Source organism: Coccinella septempunctata, assembly GCF_907165205.1.
Source record: "Coccinella septempunctata chromosome 1 unlocalized genomic scaffold, icCocSept1.1 SUPER_1_unloc_1, whole genome shotgun sequence".
In the NCBI taxonomy this organism is placed as follows: domain Eukaryota; kingdom Metazoa; phylum Arthropoda; class Insecta; order Coleoptera; family Coccinellidae; genus Coccinella; species Coccinella septempunctata.
In genome coordinates, this window is record NW_025408024.1 from 23,887 (window position 1) to 43,700 (window position 19,814).

The 19,814-nt window shown below is 35.8% G+C and overlaps 2 protein-coding genes across 2 annotated transcripts; one reads left to right on the top strand and one right to left on the bottom strand.

Annotated features, from left to right (window-relative positions):
• Window positions 1-778: 778 nt before the first annotated feature.
• On the bottom strand, window positions 779-3,267 carry LOC123322463. The gene is made up of 2 exons (XM_044910440.1): window positions 2,579-3,267; window positions 779-2,468 (listed from the first exon to the last, which is right to left on the bottom strand). The coding sequence occupies exon 2, from the start codon at window positions 2,363-2,365 to the stop codon at window positions 779-781; it is 1,587 nt and encodes a 528-aa protein (XP_044766375.1). The 5' UTR covers window positions 2,366-2,468; window positions 2,579-3,267.
• A 4,242-nt stretch (window positions 3,268-7,509) lies between these two features.
• On the top strand, window positions 7,510-9,063 carry LOC123322462. The gene is made up of 2 exons (XM_044910439.1): window positions 7,510-8,862; window positions 8,973-9,063. The coding sequence occupies exon 1, from the start codon at window positions 7,559-7,561 to the stop codon at window positions 8,576-8,578; it is 1,020 nt and encodes a 339-aa protein (XP_044766374.1). The 5' UTR covers window positions 7,510-7,558; the 3' UTR covers window positions 8,579-8,862; window positions 8,973-9,063.
• Window positions 9,064-19,814: the final 10,751 nt, after the last annotated feature.

Below are 19,814 nucleotides of genomic sequence, written 5' to 3' on the forward strand. Positions count from 1 at the left end.
CAAGGAGAACTAGTTTATTATAGTTGTTTTCTTTTCGTATCAGTGACAGATTTTCTATTGTGGTCCCATGTTTACATTCGATTAAATGGTTTCCAAAAGCTGATTTAGGCCTGTTTTTTATATGTTCATTGAACCTTACTTTGGCAGCACGAGTTGTCATGCCTATATAAAAGGCCGGACAATCGTTACAAGTTATCTTGTATATACCACTATGATATTCATTACTAAGTTTGGATTTGTTATTAGTTAAGATATTTTCTAGGGTTGGATGTCGTTTGTTGACAATTAAATAGTCATGTTTTCTCAGAATGGAATTCAGTCTATCATTAAACTCTTTAAAGAATGGTATGGAGATGTAATTTTGTTTGGTACAAATGTGGGGGTATATTTTCTTGAGGAGTATTTTCTTCCTTATAGAACTCAAAATATTCTCAACATAATATCTGGGAAAGTCATTAGATTCAGCGATTTTAAATATTGTCATCAATTCTCTGTCAAAATCATTTTTGGACAGTGGAACACTCAGAAGTCTGTGGAAAAGAAACATAAAAGCAGAGTTTTTTATAGGGGTTGAATGATATGATCTGTAAGGGATGATAACGTCTGTCTGGGTTGACTTACGGAAAATATTGTATGTGAAAGTGTTATGCTCCGTCAAAGTAACTTTCAGATCTAAAAAATTTAATGAATTATTTTGTGCTTTTTCTATGGTGAATTTAATCTTAAATTTTATATTTAATGTGTTGAAGAACGCTCTTAATTCTTCTTCAGTTCCGGCCTACACGCAAAAAACATCATCGACGTATCTCCTCCATAGTATTATATATTGAGCCAAAGGTAAAAGCATAATCAATTTTTCCACAAAGTTAAGATAAATCTCTGACATTGGGCCGCTAAATGGAGATCCCATTGGTAAACCGTCCTTCATTACATACACCTTATCATTAAAAATGAAAAAATTTTGTTCGGAAGCAAGTCTGGCTAGAGCCATGATATTTTCTATATCTATTGCGTCCAAATTAAGATCATTGTTGGCTTCAAGATAATCTTTCAGCTGTTTATACAGAATTGCAAGTGTATCCTCAACTGGGATATTATTATATAAATTAACTATATCGAATGAAATTAGAAGGTATCGTTTATGGGGGTCCAGCTTAAGAGAATTCAGATTTTTTATGAGTTCTTGTGAGTTTTTAATAGAGTATTGTGATCTCATCTTAAATATTCCATTAATCAACTTGTTTAGGAATTTGGATACTTTATGTGTGGGCGAGCCTATTGCCGAGGTGATGGGTCTGATACTTCTATCAGGCTTGTGTAGTTTTATTAAGCTATAAAGTTTAGGTGTTTGTGGATTTCTTTCTTTAATACTGAATATTGTCTCCCCAAATTTATGCAAGGTTGGGAGTGAAGTTTTTATGATGTTATTAACTTTGTTTGAAAATTTTATCAAGGGGTTGTTTTTAATCTCTAAAATGTTATTGTCATTGAAAAAAGTAAGAGTTTTCTCTATATATAGATGTTTCTTCAGAATAACTAATCCTGCGTTTTTATCGGCTTTTGTTATTATTAGATCATTAATTGAAACCTTCTCACGTATGTTTTTTATACTTCCACGTAATTTTTTATTAATGTCAATTTGTTCTCGGTCACTCACCTTAACCCGTTTTTCTCTAAAACATTTTAAAGTATGAAGAACTCTGTCAGCTAAAGTGTCGAAGCTTGGATCCCTTCTAATTTGTAGCTCAATATCAATAGCCATCTCATGGATGTCGAATGATTTAGGTATTGGAGCAAATTTATGTCCAAGATTCAGTATCGTTTCTTCCTCCTCACTGAAGTAGACATCACTAAGGTTGGTGAATCTATCGTGAAATTGGTGTACTTCATTCGGTTGGATGATATCAGGTGGAGCGGTGTGAACTCTATTTGTCTGCTGTCGTGTGCGCTCTTTTTGGTTAATCAGGAACTTTAACTTCTGATTCCTCTTTCGGTCAGCATTCCAGTTAATGTAGAATGTATCTTCTACCAGACTATCAACTAATATGCTATATTCTATAGTATGTAGGTGTCTCAGGAGAAAGTGGTGGAGAAATTTCAACCTTAAATCGATATTGTTCGATAACTGATATTGTCGACGCAGTTCCTTTTTCAGTAGTGACATTCGTATTCGATGTTTCTTAGCTTCGTTGTGAACAGCTGGTAATCTGATATTTAGGAATCTTGGGATAACGTCATGTTGTTTGCATTCGTGTAGAAATTCTATATGTTGTCTGTTACGATGTCTCTTATTCAACGTGTACTTCAACTGTTTGAAGGCAAAGGATATCTCCGAACATTCAATTCTATTAATGAAATCCTCCATTAGTGTGAACGGTATTCAGAAGAGGTAAGGAAACACACTAATCCAATTTTTTATTTAATTCTCTTGGCGATCGATTTCGGCATCTATGCCATCATCAGGCCAGCTGAAATACACATATACATACAATCATACAGAACTTCCATGGACAAGTTGTTAGACACGACATAACAATTCACAAGCTAACAGGGAGAACATGAGTGACCTCGAACCTACCGTCAAAATATGAAGTATCGTTGCAATAATTGTCATACGGGTATTATAAAAAAGGGGTTTATCAAAATCCGTTGTTTAATGTCAGTTTATCTATAAGAAGTACCAGAACCATCAAATTTCCACTTCAAACTCCAATAGAAAAGCATGTGTATCGTCATATGAGGTTAAACGAATGGACCGGAAACATTAGGTGACAAATCGCTGTCAAAGTCATAACACCACAGAGTATGGTCATATCATTGGTATAGAATACGGTGTTATTTTTCTTATGTTGGAAATGTCTCTTATAAGTACTTGAATAAATGCCTCCCAGAAAATTCTGAGATGTCATTTAGAAGGTGAATATTATCCTTGTTTTTGAGGATCTCATGCTGTTCAAGGAGAACTAGTTTATTATAGTTGTTTTCTTTTCGTATCAGTGACAGATTTTCTATTGTGGTCCCATGTTTACATTCGATTAAATGGTTTCCAAAAGCTGATTTAGGCCTGTTTTTTATATGTTCATTGAACCTTACTTTGGCAGCACGAGTTGTCATGCCTATATAAAAGGCCGGACAATCGTTACAAGTTATCTTGTATATACCACTATGATATTCATTACTAAGTTTGGATTTGTTATTAGTTAAGATATTTTCTAGGGTTGGATGTCGTTTGTTGACAATTAAATAGTCATGTTTTCTCAGAATGGAATTCAGTCTACACGAATGCAAACAACATGACGTTATCCCAAGATTCCTAAATATCAGATTACCAGCTGTTCACAACGAAGCTAAGAAACATCGAATACGAATGTCACTACTGAAAAAGGAACTGCGTCGACAATATCAGTTATCGAACAATATCGATTTAAGGTTGAAATTTCTCCACCACTTTCTCCTGAGACACCTACATACTATAGAATATAGCATATTAGTTGATAGTCTGGTAGAAGATACATTCTACATTAACTGGAATGCTGACCGAAAGAGGAATCAGAAGTTAAAGTTCCTGATTAACCAAAAAGAGCGCACACGACAGCAGGCAAATAGAGTTCACACCGCTCCACCTGATATCATCCAACCGAATGAAGTACACCAATTTCACGATAGATTCACCAACCTTAGTGATGTCTACTTCAGTGAGGAGGAAGAAACGATACTGAATCTTGGACATAAATTTGCTCCAATACCTAAATCATTCGACATCCATGAGATAGCTATTGATATTGAGCTACAAATTAGAAGGGATCCAAGCTTCGACACTTTAGCTGACAGAGTTCTTCATACTTTAAAATGTTTTAGAGAAAAACGGGTTAAGGTGAGTGACCGAGAACAAATTGACATTAATAAAAAATTACGTGGAAGTATAAAAAACATACGTGAGAAGGTTTCAATTAATGATCTAATAATAACAAAAGCCGATAAAAACGCAGGATTAGTTATTCTGAAGAAACATCTATATATAGAGAAAACTCTTACTTTTTTCAATGACAATAACATTTTAGAGATTAAAAACAACCCCTTGATAAAATTTTCAAACAAAGTTAATAACATCATAAAAACTTCACTCCCAACCTTGCATAAATTTGGGGAGACAATATTCAGTATTAAAGAAAGAAATCCACAAACACCTAAACTTTATAGCTTAATAAAACTACACAAGCCTGATAGAAGTATCAGACCCATCACCTCGGCAATAGGCTCGCCCACACATAAAGTATCCAAATTCCTAAACAAGTTGATTAATGGAATATTTAAGATGAGATCACAATACTCTATTAAAAACTCACAAGAACTCATAAAAAATCTGAATTCTCTTAAGCTGGACCCCCATAAACGATACCTTCTAATTTCATTCGATATAGTTAATTTATATAATAATATCCCAGTTGAGGATACACTTGCAATTCTGTATAAACAGCTGAAAGATTATCTTGAAGCCAACAATGATCTTAATTTGGACGCAATAGATATAGAAAATATCATGGCTCTAGCCAGACTTGCTTCCGAACAAAATTTTTTCATTTTTAATGATAAGGTGTATGTAATGAAGGACGGTTTACCAATGGGATCTCCATTTAGCGGCCCAATGTCAGAGATTTATCTTAACTTTGTGGAAAAATTGATTATGCTTTTACCTTTGGCTCAATATATAATACTATGGAGGAGATACGTCGATGATGTTTTTTGCGTGTGGGCCGGAACTGAAGAAGAATTAAGAGCGTTCTTCAACACATTAAATATAAAATTTAAGATTAAATTCACCATAGAAAAAGCACAAAATAATTCATTAAATTTTTTAGATCTGAAAGTTACTTTGACGGAGCATAACACTTTCACATACAATATTTTCCGTAAGTCAACCCAGACAGACGTTATCATCCCTTACAGATCATATCATTCAACCCCTATAAAAAACTCTGCTTTTATGTTTCTTTTCCACAGACTTCTGAGTGTTCCACTGTCCAAAAATGATTTTGACAGAGAATTGATGACAATATTTAAAATCGCTGAATCTAATGACTTTCCCAGATATTATGTTGAGAATATTTTGAGTTCTATAAGGAAGAAAATACTCCTCAAGAAAATATACCCCCACATTTGTACCAAACAAAATTACATCTCCATACCATTCTTTAAAGAGTTTAATGATAGACTGAATTCCATTCTGAGAAAACATGACTATTTAATTGTCAACAAACATCATTCCAACCCTAGAAAATATCTTAACTAATAACAAATCCAAACTTAGTAATGAATATCATAGTGGTATATACAAGATAACTTGTAACGATTGTCCGGCCTTTTATATAGGCATGACAACTCGTGCTGCCAAAGTAAGGTTCAATGAACATATAAAAAACAGGCCTAAATCAGCTTTTGGAAACCATTTAATCGAATGTAAACATGGGACCACAATAGAAAATCTGTCACTGATACGAAAAGAAAACAACTATAATAAACTAGTTCTCCTTGAACAGCATGAGATCCTCAAAAACAAGGATAATATTCACCTTCTAAATGACATCTCAGAATTTTCTGGGAGGCATTTATTCAAGTACTTATAAGAGACATTTCCAACATAAGAAAAATAACACCGTATTCTATACCAATGATATGACCATACTCTGTGGTGTTATGACTTTGACAGCGATTTGTCACCTAATGTTTCCGGTCCATTCGTTTAACCTCATATGACGATACACATGCTTTTCTATTGGAGTTTGAAGTGGAAATTTGATGGTTCTGGTACTTCTTATAGATAAACTGACATTAAACAACGGATTTTGATAAACCCCTTTTTTATAATACCCGTATGACAATTATTGCAACGATACTTCATATTTTGACGGTAGGTTCGAGGTCACTCATGTTCTCCCTGTTAGCTTGTGAATTGTTATGTCGTGTCTAACAACTTGTCCATGGAAGTTCTGTATGATTGTATGTATATGTGTATTTCAGCTGGCCTGATGATGGCATAGATGCCGAAATCGATCGCCAAGAGAATTAAATAAAAAATTGGATTAGTGTGTTTCCTTACCTCTTCTGAATACCGTTCACACTAATGGAGGATTTCATTAATAGAATTGAATGTTCGGAGATATCCTTTGGCTTCAAACAGTTGAAGTACACGTTGAATAAGAGACATCGTAACAGACAACATATAGAATTTCTACACGAATGCAAACAACATGACGTTATCCCAAGATTCCTAAATATCAGATTACCAGCTGTTCACAACGAAGCTAAGAAACATCGAATACGAATGTCACTACTGAAAAAGGAACTGCGTCGACAATATCAGTTATCGAACAATATCGATTTAAGGTTGAAATTTCTCCACCACTTTCTCCTGAGACACCTACATACTATAGAATATAGCATATTAGTTGATAGTCTGGTAGAAGATACATTCTACATTAACTGGAATGCTGACCGAAAGAGGAATCAGAAGTTAAAGTTCCTGATTAACCAAAAAGAGCGCACACGACAGCAGACAAATAGAGTTCACACCGCTCCACCTGATATCATCCAACCGAATGAAGTACACCAATTTCACGATAGATTCACCAACCTTAGTGATGTCTACTTCAGTGAGGAGGAAGAAACGATACTGAATCTTGGACATAAATTTGCTCCAATACCTAAATCATTCGACATCCATGAGATGGCTATTGATATTGAGCTACAAATTAGAAGGGATCCAAGCTTCGACACTTTAGCTGACAGAGTTCTTCATACTTTAAAATGTTTTAGAGAAAAACGGGTTAAGGTGAGTGACCGAGAACAAATTGACATTAATAAAAAATTACGTGGAAGTATAAAAAACATACGTGAGAAGGTTTCAATTAATGATCTAATAATAACAAAAGCCGATAAAAACGCAGGATTAGTTATTCTGAAGAAACATCTATATATAGAGAAAACTCTTACTTTTTTCAATGACAATAACATTTTAGAGATTAAAAACAACCCCTTGATAAAATTTTCAAACAAAGTTAATAACATCATAAAAACTTCACTCCCAACCTTGCATAAATTTGGGGAGACAATATTCAGTATTAAAGAAAGAAATCCACAAACACCTAAACTTTATAGCTTAATAAAACTACACAAGCCTGATAGAAGTATCAGACCCATCACCTCGGCAATAGGCTCGCCCACACATAAAGTATCCAAATTCCTAAACAAGTTGATTAATGGAATATTTAAGATGAGATCACAATACTCTATTAAAAACTCACAAGAACTCATAAAAAATCTGAATTCTCTTAAGCTGGACCCCCATAAACGATACCTTCTAATTTCATTCGATATAGTTAATTTATATAATAATATCCCAGTTGAGGATACACTTGCAATTCTGTATAAACAGCTGAAAGATTATCTTGAAGCCAACAATGATCTTAATTTGGACGCAATAGATATAGAAAATATCATGGCTCTAGCCAGACTTGCTTCCGAACAAAATTTTTTCATTTTTAATGATAAGGTGTATGTAATGAAGGACGGTTTACCAATGGGATCTCCATTTAGCGGCCCAATGTCAGAGATTTATCTTAACTTTGTGGAAAAATTGATTATGCTTTTACCTTTGGCTCAATATATAATACTATGGAGGAGATACGTCGATGATGTTTTTTGCGTGTGGGCCGGAACTGAAGAAGAATTAAGAGCGTTCTTCAACACATTAAATATAAAATTTAAGATTAAATTCACCATAGAAAAAGCACAAAATAATTCATTAAATTTTTTAGATCTGAAAGTTACTTTGACGGAGCATAACACTTTCACATACAATATTTTCCGTAAGTCAACCCAGACAGACGTTATCATCCCTTACAGATCATATCATTCAACCCCTATAAAAAACTCTGCTTTTATGTTTCTTTTCCACAGACTTCTGAGTGTTCCACTGTCCAAAAATGATTTTGACAGAGAATTGATGACAATATTTAAAATCGCTGAATCTAATGACTTTCCCAGATATTATGTTGAGAATATTTTGAGTTCTATAAGGAAGAAAATACTCCTCAAGAAAATATACCCCCACATTTGTACCAAACAAAATTACATCTCCATACCATTCTTTAAAGAGTTTAATGATAGACTGAATTCCATTCTGAGAAAACATGACTATTTAATTGTCAACAAACGACATCCAACCCTAGAAAATATCTTAACTAATAACAAATCCAAACTTAGTAATGAATATCATAGTGGTATATACAAGATAACTTGTAACGATTGTCCGGCCTTTTATATAGGCATGACAACTCGTGCTGCCAAAGTAAGGTTCAATGAACATATAAAAAACAGGCCTAAATCAGCTTTTGGAAACCATTTAATCGAATGTAAACATGGGACCACAATAGAAAATCTGTCACTGATACGAAAAGAAAACAACTATAATAAACTAGTTCTCCTTGAACAGCATGAGATCCTCAAAAACAAGGATAATATTCACCTTCTAAATGACATCTCAGAATTTTCTGGGAGGCATTTATTCAAGTACTTATAAGAGACATTTCCAACATAAGAAAAATAACACCGTATTCTATACCAATGATATGACCATACTCTGTGGTGTTATGACTTTGACAGCGATTTGTCACCTAATGTTTCCGGTCCATTCGTTTAACCTCATATGACGATACACATGCTTTTCTATTGGAGTTTGAAGTGGAAATTTGATGGTTCTGGTACTTCTTATAGATAAACTGACATTAAACAACGGATTTTGATAAACCCCTTTTTTATAATACCCGTATGACAATTATTGCAACGATACTTCATATTTTGACGGTAGGTTCGAGGTCACTCATGTTCTCCCTGTTAGCTTGTGAATTGTTATGTCGTGTCTAACAACTTGTCCATGGAAGTTCTGTATGATTGTATGTATATGTGTATTTCAGCTGGCCTGATGATGGCATAGATGCCGAAATCGATCGCCAAGAGAATTAAATAAAAAATTGGATTAGTGTGTTTCCTTACCTCTTCTGAATATTTTTAAAATATTATGTTGGCCTTCTACGCCTTCGTACATTCCAACGGAACAAATTTGTTAATAATTAATGTCGTAAAAATTAAAAGCTATTTCGCTGACTTCACGCTGCATAAAAAAGAAGAAAAAAGTAGGGCAGCCCTTTTGTTTTTTCTTCTCACAATGAGTGAAAATTTGGTCTACATTTGTAGTGACTTGTGCCGTAAATATTTTCTCGAAAATTCGTCGGATTTTGAGGGAAATCCTGAAATTGAAAAAAAAAGTTGGCCAGGCACTTTCGATTTTTCTCAATGAAAACATATGTGAAAAATTGTACTACACGGGTGCGTATTTTGGCCGTTGAAATTTCCACAAAAATCCTTCTTGTTTCAAGAAAAATTGAGATTTTGGAAAGAGGTCAGCACAGTCCAGTGTATTTTCAGTTTTAGTTGTGACGTTGAGATTATCAGTAAAAACTTTTCCTTCACATGGTGTATTAGAAAAGTAAGTAGATTGCTTGATATTTGGTGTGGCAACAGGCCTCGTATAAATACCGTTGAGGATGGCGACCCTCCAACGACTTGTCAAGATTTGCATAGCGTCATAAATTATCTGAAGTATATTGCGCTAACAATGTTGCCAGAATTCAGTTTTCAGTAGAGAAATCTCGTAAATTGAGCGTGGATAGCTTATGACTAAAGAAGATTACTACTGTCATAACTTATAACTCAATTCTTTATCGAATACGTAAGTCAGACAATAGTTCACCAGTTGAACACAAAATTCCATTTTCGTCGGACAATTATCTACTCTTTTTGCACCGATTTCAGTGCCGCTAATGACACGACGATTGGTTTACAGAATCGAATTCTCTATTTGGTTGATATATTTCAGGGTTTGGACGTGCAGACGTTTGTAGTTGTAAAATGTTGCCAAATTTATAGCTTAGAAGGAAATGTGATAAGATAAGATAATTATGTGAGATACTTTCATTTCATACTTTAATGAGCATGATGGACCAATTTCTAAGTGCATTTGTGTGATTTCTGTAGAACCTAAACAGTAAATTATTATCGTACAAGTTTCAGAAATGGGTAAAAATACTTTAGGTCTTTTAGGCCTAGCACTTTTTCAGATCTCATAAGCACCATCAGGTTCTATTATATTCACGGAAATGAAAAAAAATTAATCAATAACATGACTCAACTGTAGGAACAACAACAACAAATAGTTGATTTAATTTTTTTCAATAAACCGCCCTTAAGTTAATTTATCCGACGAAAACAAAATTTTGAGCTGGAAAATTAACAGTATGCGGACGGAATTCTGGAAAAAGTAATGTTAATAATTGTTTACATGCCGTTAATTTTTCAACTTAAATTCATACTCTGACTGAAAAGAATCTTCTATGTAAATAAAAAAGATCCACGGTAAACTATTTGTAATAAATAGCAATATTTATTATTGTGTTTTTTCGTGAAACGCGCTTATGTAACTATTGGAAAGGCAATTTTTCCTCGGGTTCACAGCGTCCCAGATTATTAAATGCTTCATAATAAAGGTTTCGATGACGTATGTATGAATGATATTTTTCGAATCGGAAGATAGGTGCAGAAGAAGTGAATTTCTATCGACCAATTCGTCCAATTTCCTCTTCTGATCCTCATCCAAGTAGGTATCTACAGTGGCAACATCAACTTCGTCAGCTGAAAAGAACCATTCACTATCTCGCAAATTGGGAACTATACCTAAAGCTTTCCAAAAGTCTGCTCCGAGCAATATCATCCGAGGTAACTCTAACATTATCAAAACCTCCATCAACACTACTTTGTCCTTAACTTTCATCGGTAACCTGCAGCTTCCAATGCTTGAGCAAACCTGTCCATTAGCTACAGTACATGTAACCTCTTTTCGAGAATCCAGAGTTACTCCCAATTTTTGAAGAATCGACCAACACTCTCCGTTAATTATTGTTCGGGATGCACCAGAATCAAGCAGACCAAGAAATTCCTTTCCATAAATTGACAACCGTAGATATGGTCTCTCGTCTCCATGTACGCTATCTAGTACATAATTTAGTATAGGACGAAGTTTATCAATAGGACCTTCAGGTCAAACAGTCGTTGGAAGTGGTCCCGCAATCAACGACTCGATCTGTTTCCCGACAAATTGCATTTGGGACAAGTTCTGATGGTATACCCTACCTGATTGCATTTGTAGCAACGCATAGTCTTCGGTGCAGCACATCCTATCGCTCTATGTCCTAGTTTACCACAATTATAGCAGCTTACCGGTTTTTCGCATTTAGACCCAGATGAAGGCTGAGGTCCTACAAGTTGCATTTCTTCAATACCTTCTCCGATGCTTGCATATGCTAAGTCAGGCTCGAGGCAAGACTGAGACCTTCTGGCTGGCGGAGCGAAAGATTCGACATACTCGCGCCGTTCCTCCAATTGACGACATAACCTCTTCAATTCCACATAAGAATCTACACTCACCAAAGCTAATTGGGTCTGGAAAAAGGGGAGAATATTCCTCAAAACTGTCCTAATTTGTTGTTGTTCTGTTGGGGGTGATCGTAAACGATTAAAGAATGATTTCATAGTAGCCAAATATATGCCAATAGGTTCTTCCTTACCCTGAGTACGTTTTCGAATTTCTTCTAAGAGCTTTTCATCGTAGTTGAAGGGTTCAAATTCGGCTCTCAAGTTCTCAACAAAAGAATCCCAGTCCACTATCGTGTCCTTGATAGCTCTAAACCAGATTAACGCTCTGCCACTCAACAAATTTGGTCACTCCTCTTGCCTCGCATAACTCCTCAACTCGCTGTAAGAATGCATGGACAGACATTCCCTGTTTTTCGCCTGAAAATTGTAAACCCCATTTGTAAACTGGAATTGCTTTCACTTGACCAAAAGTTGTTTCCATAACCCGTGTTACCGGTACACGTGGAGTCGAACTTGCCAAATTCTGTTCATCAACTCCCTCTAAAGAATCATCATCTTCAGTGTCAGTGCCTTCCTGGTTGAGCGGTTTCATTGGTGATCCTGATGCAACATTTGTCTTCTCCTCAAGCCGATCCAGTAAACTGAGAACTTTTGCAAAAACTTCCCTTCTATACGCCTCCTCTTCAGGTGACTTTGCATTTATATGATCCAATCTAATCAATGCGTATCTCAAACGTGTACCATTCACCACATAACGTCCACTCCTCACCGTCAAGGACTCCGAACCAGCAATACTACCTTCTACCTTCGCGATGACCTCATCAATAGCTGCTTTATCTTCCTCAAAAGTGAACGGGTAATTAGGATAGGATATTGACGATCCTTCCTTTTCTAGTTTCATCGCCCTAGACAGACTTTTGCGCATACTATCAACTGTTCCCGTTGGCAAACCTCTTATAGCCAACAAATATGTTAACTGTGCCTGATTTAATCTGTTAACAACTATTTTCCCTGACATCTTGAATACAATACTTCCTCAAAAAAAATTATAAAAACTAATTTTCCAAGCAAGTATTCAAGCTAAACACAGAATGGCCCCACGTTGGGCGCCAAAATTTATAACGCCCAAAAAAAAAAAGTGAGTGGGGTGAGTTCAGTTTGATGGAATAGGGCGCCAACGTATTTATTTTTTTTTCCTAGCGATCCAAAGCAAAAAAAAACGAAGGTGAACGGATTATCCTAAAATCATAAATTCACAAAAAAAAAAAACTAATGAATACTGCTTCGGCCAAATACGTAAACTCCGAAACAGATAAAATAGAACGTAAATGACTATTAAAGAAAAGGTAACCAAATCAAGTTGAGTATCTTTTGAAAGAGTAATGTAAATGACGATCAAAAAAAGGTAAGTAAACAAAGTCCAATATCTCATGAAAAGTGTAATTTCAAAAATTATAGAAATAATAAAGCGATATTCTGTCTGTTCTGACAATTATTGTTTTCTGAATGATTATGATCCTGATGTACAAACACTTTTCCCTATGCTTGATCAAGCGTAGTTCCCAAAATACTTTCGAACAAATTATGGTACACACTATATAACAATTAGGTAACAGTTCTACCAGAATTTCACTTCAGTTCATAAATTTATTAAAGATGGAAAATAATGTATTATGTACTTATAAATACTTATGTATTTATGTATTATATATTGTTACGTATTATTTACTTACAAATATACCCTATTAAATGTACTTGCCTTGTGAAAATGCTTATAGATGGAATAAATATATATATATATATATATACAGTGGACTCTCGATAAGTCGAACTCCCAGGGACCACAAAAAACTGTTCGACTTATCTATATTTCGGCTCACCAAACGTTCGAGTTATTGAGGTGGGAGTTCGACTCATTGAGGGAAAAACTTGAGATAATAATGATCATCGTTAGTCAACGAGAACCACACGACGGCTTTATAAACAAATAAGGAATTAATGGAACAAATGTCCTAAGCGGTTGAAAAACACATTATGATAGCTGCCACATGTGGTGATTGGTTTGCGTAATCCTTTTAGCTTTCATTCTTTAGATCAAATAGTTCGACTCATTGAGGCGATGGTGGTCAGGAGTACGACTCATAGAGGTGGAGATTTTCGCAGAGCCTTTCTAGCAGTTCGACTCATCTATTAGTCTCTCTAGTCCCTAGAACACTGTTCGACTCATTGAGGTGAAATTACACAGGGTGAGATACGCATGAATCGGGACCGGAGAAACAGTTCGACTTATCAAAGAGTTCGACTTACCGATGTTCGACTTATCGAGAGTTCACTGTATATTGAGATATTGTCTTTTCAAATTCACTCTAACAGTAAACAGTCTATGCATGGAATAAAATTAAATCTGAAATTTCCTGAATGAATGTAAGGACAAATATCTAAACTCCCTATTATTATTTCAAAAAGTGACCATAATTGATTGACTTGATCAAATTAATATGAGAAAGACGTAAATTCAGATGTCACATGAACAATATGTCCACTTTTCACAAATGGCTTCCTTGACGTCAATGTCAGAAAAATTCTATGTACATACCAGGAATTTCCAATCGAATGATGAAATTACCAATTCGAAGATCCCAACGATGAAATTACCAATTCAAAGATCTCAACCAATCCACGATGTCGAAAATCCTCCTCAAGTTGTTTTCCTCCTTTTTCCTTCAGATTGAAACTACGATATTTCCGATGTTCCGTTCAAACGGGACGATCCAAAATCCACAAAACTCTTATACTCGTAGAAGGAAATTAGAAGATGAAAACATACGTAGACAGGAAAAGAAAAAGGCCTCAAGTTGTTAGGCGGCCTTTAAAATTGAATGCTCCTCGTAGCAGAAGTACGTGTTTAATCCCCACAAGGGTAATATTGCTATTCCAACAAACAAACTAGCAATATTGAAACAATAGACGATCTCACTTTATCCCAAAACTTGGATTTTCACAAGAAAATTCAGTGAAGAACCTCTAATTACGCACAAGCAAGCTATTCGAAGTAACAATCGATGATTTTCTCTCAAAGAAACGCCGTGAATGAATATTTTAGAACGGGTCCGAACACATGTTGGATGTTTGATAAAAACTTAATTAGGCAAATGAAAATATTGAGGAAATATGGTTTATAGGCAACTCATGAAACACAGTGAAAATTTTTGGAGTTGCTGAAATATTCAAGGGGAAATTCGACACGTTATAAGGGTTCCAAGAAATCAAACAGAAACAGAAGAATTCCAACCACGATCAGTTCCACGAAATGAACCAGAGAGAGAAAAATCCCAAGCTAGAGCAGTTCCATTCTTCACTACGTAGACACCTTTCTGAGGATGGAGGAGTTATATATCCGAAAACGATGCACTTCGTTGGAAGATCGCAGGAAGTGCGATCTCAGCATCGTCCCATTTTCCAAGAACTAATAAAGTGTACCGAGGTTATAAATTATAATTTTATCATCATTGAATCAGTTCTGACATAACCTTCACTGTAAATACGTATTGTATGAAATATAGCTTTTTTTAAAAACGCTTATCCTGCCTTAATAAATATAACTCGCGCTGCACCTTATGCAGTTCGACTGACGCATATTTTACAGGCATCGTGCTAGCTGACGATTATTTATCGAGTGTACATAACAATTACTTGTTTATACAGTGTGTTTCATCATAAACTGGACAAACATATATAGTGGGTAAATGACACCGGTAGAATCACTTTCGCCTTATGACATATACCCCGTTTTCGACGCATAAGCGAGAAATAAGGTGTTCAACGTCGTATTTGAGCAATATTCTATTGGGTGTGCTCAGTTATGTATAAACCACAAAGTAACGGTTTCTGGTCACATCGGAGTATTTTTGAGTGCGCAATTCAGAATGGATGAAGAACTCAGAAAAAAATTCAAAATGGCGGAAAACCTTCGATGTTCGTGATTTTTTTTTTTGGTTTCCAAATTGAATTTCATTTTCTGAATGAACACAATTTTCGAACAATTTCCTTGTAGTTTCCTACAATCAGGAAACATTTCAACAATTTCGAGTTTTCATTTCTTAGAAACGCGTCATAAGGCTTATATTCAAACTTCGGTCACGTGATTCATGTCGTCCGATTTTGAGTTTCGTATTCTTCCCTTCCCTTGTAAATTCATCCCTAATTGTCTTGTTTATATCCACCTGAACATCGGAAAATACAGGAAATGCTCTGATTTTCATGGGTACGAAACATGACACACTGATACCATAGCCTTCCCTAGGCGTCATACAGTTAAATATGAGTTATAAAGGTATCAAATTATATAACCATTTGCCCAATCGCTTGAAATCAATGAGTGGAAAATCTTTCAAGAGAGAAGTTCCTTTTAACTAACAGGTGTTACTATAGTGCAGAGGAGTTCCTTAAGGACTACATTCGTTGAATGTGTAATTTTTTTTTCTCTTGTATTTGTCATAATATATGACTTGTCCTATACATTTCTTAAGGGTCCAAAAGGATCAATAAATTTTATTTATTTATTTATATGATGAAACACCCTGTATAAACAAGTAATTGTTATGTACACTCGATAAATAATCGTCAGTAGGCACGATGCCGGTGGAATATGCGTCATTCGAACTGCATAAGGTGTGGTCACTTCAATTTTCAGATTTTTCCGACCACTTCAACCGCCTGACTGACGATGTTTCCACCATCGGGAGAATGACTGACGCCCATTTTCACTCATAATCATGAATAATTTACATTATTACAAAGTTTCACGTGGAGATCAATCACTTTCACCGCTACTGGACTGACTGACGAGCGGACCTCATATGTACAAGTGGAGAACTACTCATCCTAAAAAATTCGTGTGAAGATCGATCACTAGTTCAAAAGTGACGTCACCTCCCGGACTATTATTGTTTTGGCTTGTAGAAATTCGTTTTCGTACTTTGGCAGTTCTTCATGTTTTATGGTGTTTCTTATCACAATTGCAGTACCTGCATGGGCTGTTTTGTCTGGATGGTTGGTGGTGTAAGTTTTGTACTGTGGTATGTTGAAGTACGATTTTTCAGTAAAATGTGTTTCACTCACCAGTAAGACATCTATCGAGTTATTATGAAGGAAAATTTCTACTTTATTCTTATGTTGTAGAAGGCCATTGGCATTCCATTCTGCAACTTTTATTATGTTATTGAATTTTATTTATGAGCGTTGTCAATATATTCATTATCATACTGTTTTGTTGGATTATTTGCTGGAACATAGCTTTGAATTCCTCAAGAAAATGATCCATGGTGTCGTTGATATTTCCTAGTTGCTCCCTGTTGTTGTTGACCGCATCTGCATAGCTTTTCCTGGGTTGTGTATAATTCTGAGAAGTTCTTGTTTGTCTGGTTGATTTTGTTGGGTTTTTGGATATTGGTCATATTGTGTTTGCGTTATTGAAGTTGTATTATTATCGGTTGTTAACTTTTTGTTTTGTTGGATATTTAGTCTGTTATTTGTATTTTGTTCAGTTTTCATAAGGTTGTTATAGAATTCACAACCTTTGTAGTTTGCAGGGTGGGCTCCACCACATAAATCGCACGTTGCTGGAGAGTCTCGGCTTTTCTTGCATGCAGTTGTGTTATGTGGTCCTCCACATTTCACACAGAGGAATGGTCTGTTACAATATGTCTTGGTGTGGCCATATTGTTGGCACCTTGTGCATTGGGTAATTCCTTTCGATTTCCTCGGTGGTTCTATTTTTATTGCTCTGTTACTTAGGTACTGTATTTTATACACACGAATATCGCTTTATTATTTCTATAATTTTTGAAATTACACTTTTCATGAGATATTGGACTTTGTTTACTTACCTTTTTTTGATCGTCATTTACATTACTCTTTCAAAAGATACTCAACTTGATTTGGTTACCTTTTCTTTAATAGTCATTTACGTTCTATTTTATCTGTTTCGGAGTTTACGTATTTGGCCGAAGCAGTATTCATTAGTTTTTTTTTTTTGTGAATTTATGATTTTAGGATAATCCGTTCACCTTCGTTTTTTTTTGCTTTGGATCGCTAGGAAAAAAAAATAAATACGTTGGCGCCCTATTCCATCAAACTGAACTCACCCCACTCACTTTTTTTTTTTGGGCGTTATAAATTTTGGCGCCCAACGTGGGGCCATTCTGTGTTTAGCTTGAATACTTGCTTGGAAAATTAGTTTTTATAATTTTTTTTGAGGAAGTATTGTATTCAAGATGTCAGGGAAAATAGTTGTTAACAGATTAAATCAGGCACAGTTAACATATTTGTTGGCTATAAGAGGTTTGCCAACGGGAACAGTTGATAGTATGCGCAAAAGTCTGTCTAGGGCGATGAAACTAGAAAAGGAAGGATCGTCAATATCCTATCCTAATTACCCGTTCACTTTTGAGGAAGATAAAGCAGCTATTGATGAGGTCATCGCGAAGGTAGAAGGTAGTATTGCTGGTTCGGAGTCCTTGACGGTGAGGAGTGGACGTTATGTGGTGAATGGTACACGTTTGAGATACGCATTGATTAGATTGGATCATATAAATGCAAAGTCACCTGAAGAGGAGGCGTATAGAAGGGAAGTTTTTGCAAAAGTTCTCAGTTTACTGGATCGGCTTGAGGAGAAGACAAATGTTGCATCAGGATCACCAATGAAACCGCTCAACCAGGAAGGCACTGACACTGAAGATGATGATTCTTTAGAGGGAGTTGATGAACAGAATTTGGCAAGTTCGACTCCACGTGTACCGGTAACACGGGTTATGGAAACAACTTTTGGTCAAGTGAAAGCAATTCCAGTTTACAAATGGGGTTTACAATTTTCAGGCGAAAAACAGGGAATGTCTGTCCATGCATTCTTACAGCGAGTTGAGGAGTTATGCGAGGCAAGAGGAGTGACCAAATTTGTTGAGTGGCAGAGCGTTAATCTGGTTTAGAGCTATCAAGGACACGATAGTGGACTGGGATTCTTTTGTTGAGAACTTGAGAGCCGAATTTGAACCCTTCAACTACGATGAAAAGCTCTTAGAAGAAATTCGAAAACGTACTCAGGGTAAGGAAGAACCTATTGGCATATATTTGGCTACTATGAAATCATTCTTTAATCGTTTACGATCACCCCCAACAGAACAACAACAAATTAGGACAGTTTTGAGGAATATTCTCCCCTTTTTCCAGACCCAATTAGCTTTGGTGAGTGTAGATTCTTATGTGGAATTGAAGAGGTTATGTCGTCAATTGGAGGAACGGCGCGAGTATGTCGAATCTTTCGCTCCGCCAGCCAGAAGGTCTCAGTCTTGCCTCGAGCCTGACTTAGCATATGCAAGCATCGGAGAAGGTATTGAAGAAATGCAACTTGTAGGACCTCAGCCTTCATCTGGGTCTAAATGCGAAAAACCGGTAAGCTGCTATAATTGTGGTAAACTAGGACATAGAGCGATAGGATGTGCTGCACCGAAGACTATGCGTTGCTACAAATGCAATCAGGTAGGGTATACCATCAGAACTTGTCCCAAATGCAATTTGTCGGGAAACAGATCGAGTCGTTGATTGCGGGACCACTTCCAACGACTGTTTGACCTGAAGGTCCTATTGATAAACTTCGTCCTATACTAAATTATGTACTAGATAGCGTACATGGAGACGAGAGACCATATCTACGGTTGTCAATTTATGGAAAGGAATTTCTTGGTCTGCTTGATTCTGGTGCATCCCGAACAATAATTAACGGAGAGTGTTGGTCGATTCTTCAAAAATTGGGAGTAACTCTGGATTCTCGAAAAGAGGTTACATGTACTGTAGCTAATGGACAGGTTTGCTCAAGCATTGGAAGCTGCAGGTTACCGATGAAAGTTAAGGACAAAGTAGTGTTGATGGAGGTTTTGATAATGTTAGAGTTACCTCGGATGATATTGCTCGGAGCAGACTTTTGGAAAGCTTTAGGTATAGTTCCCAATTTGCGAGATAGTGAATGGTTCTTTTCAGCTGACGAAGTTGATGTTGCCACTGTAGATACCTACTTGGATGAGGATCAGAAGAGGAAATTGGACGAATTGGTCGATAGAAATTCACTTCTTCTGCACCTATCTTCCGATTCGAAAAATATCATTCATACATACGTCATCGAAACCTTTATTATGAAGCATTTAATAATCTGGGACGCTGTGAACCCGAGGAAAAATTGCCTTTCCAATAGTTACATAAGCGCGTTTCACGAAAAAACACAATAATAAATATTGCTATTTATTACAAATAGTTTACCGTGGATCTTTTTTATT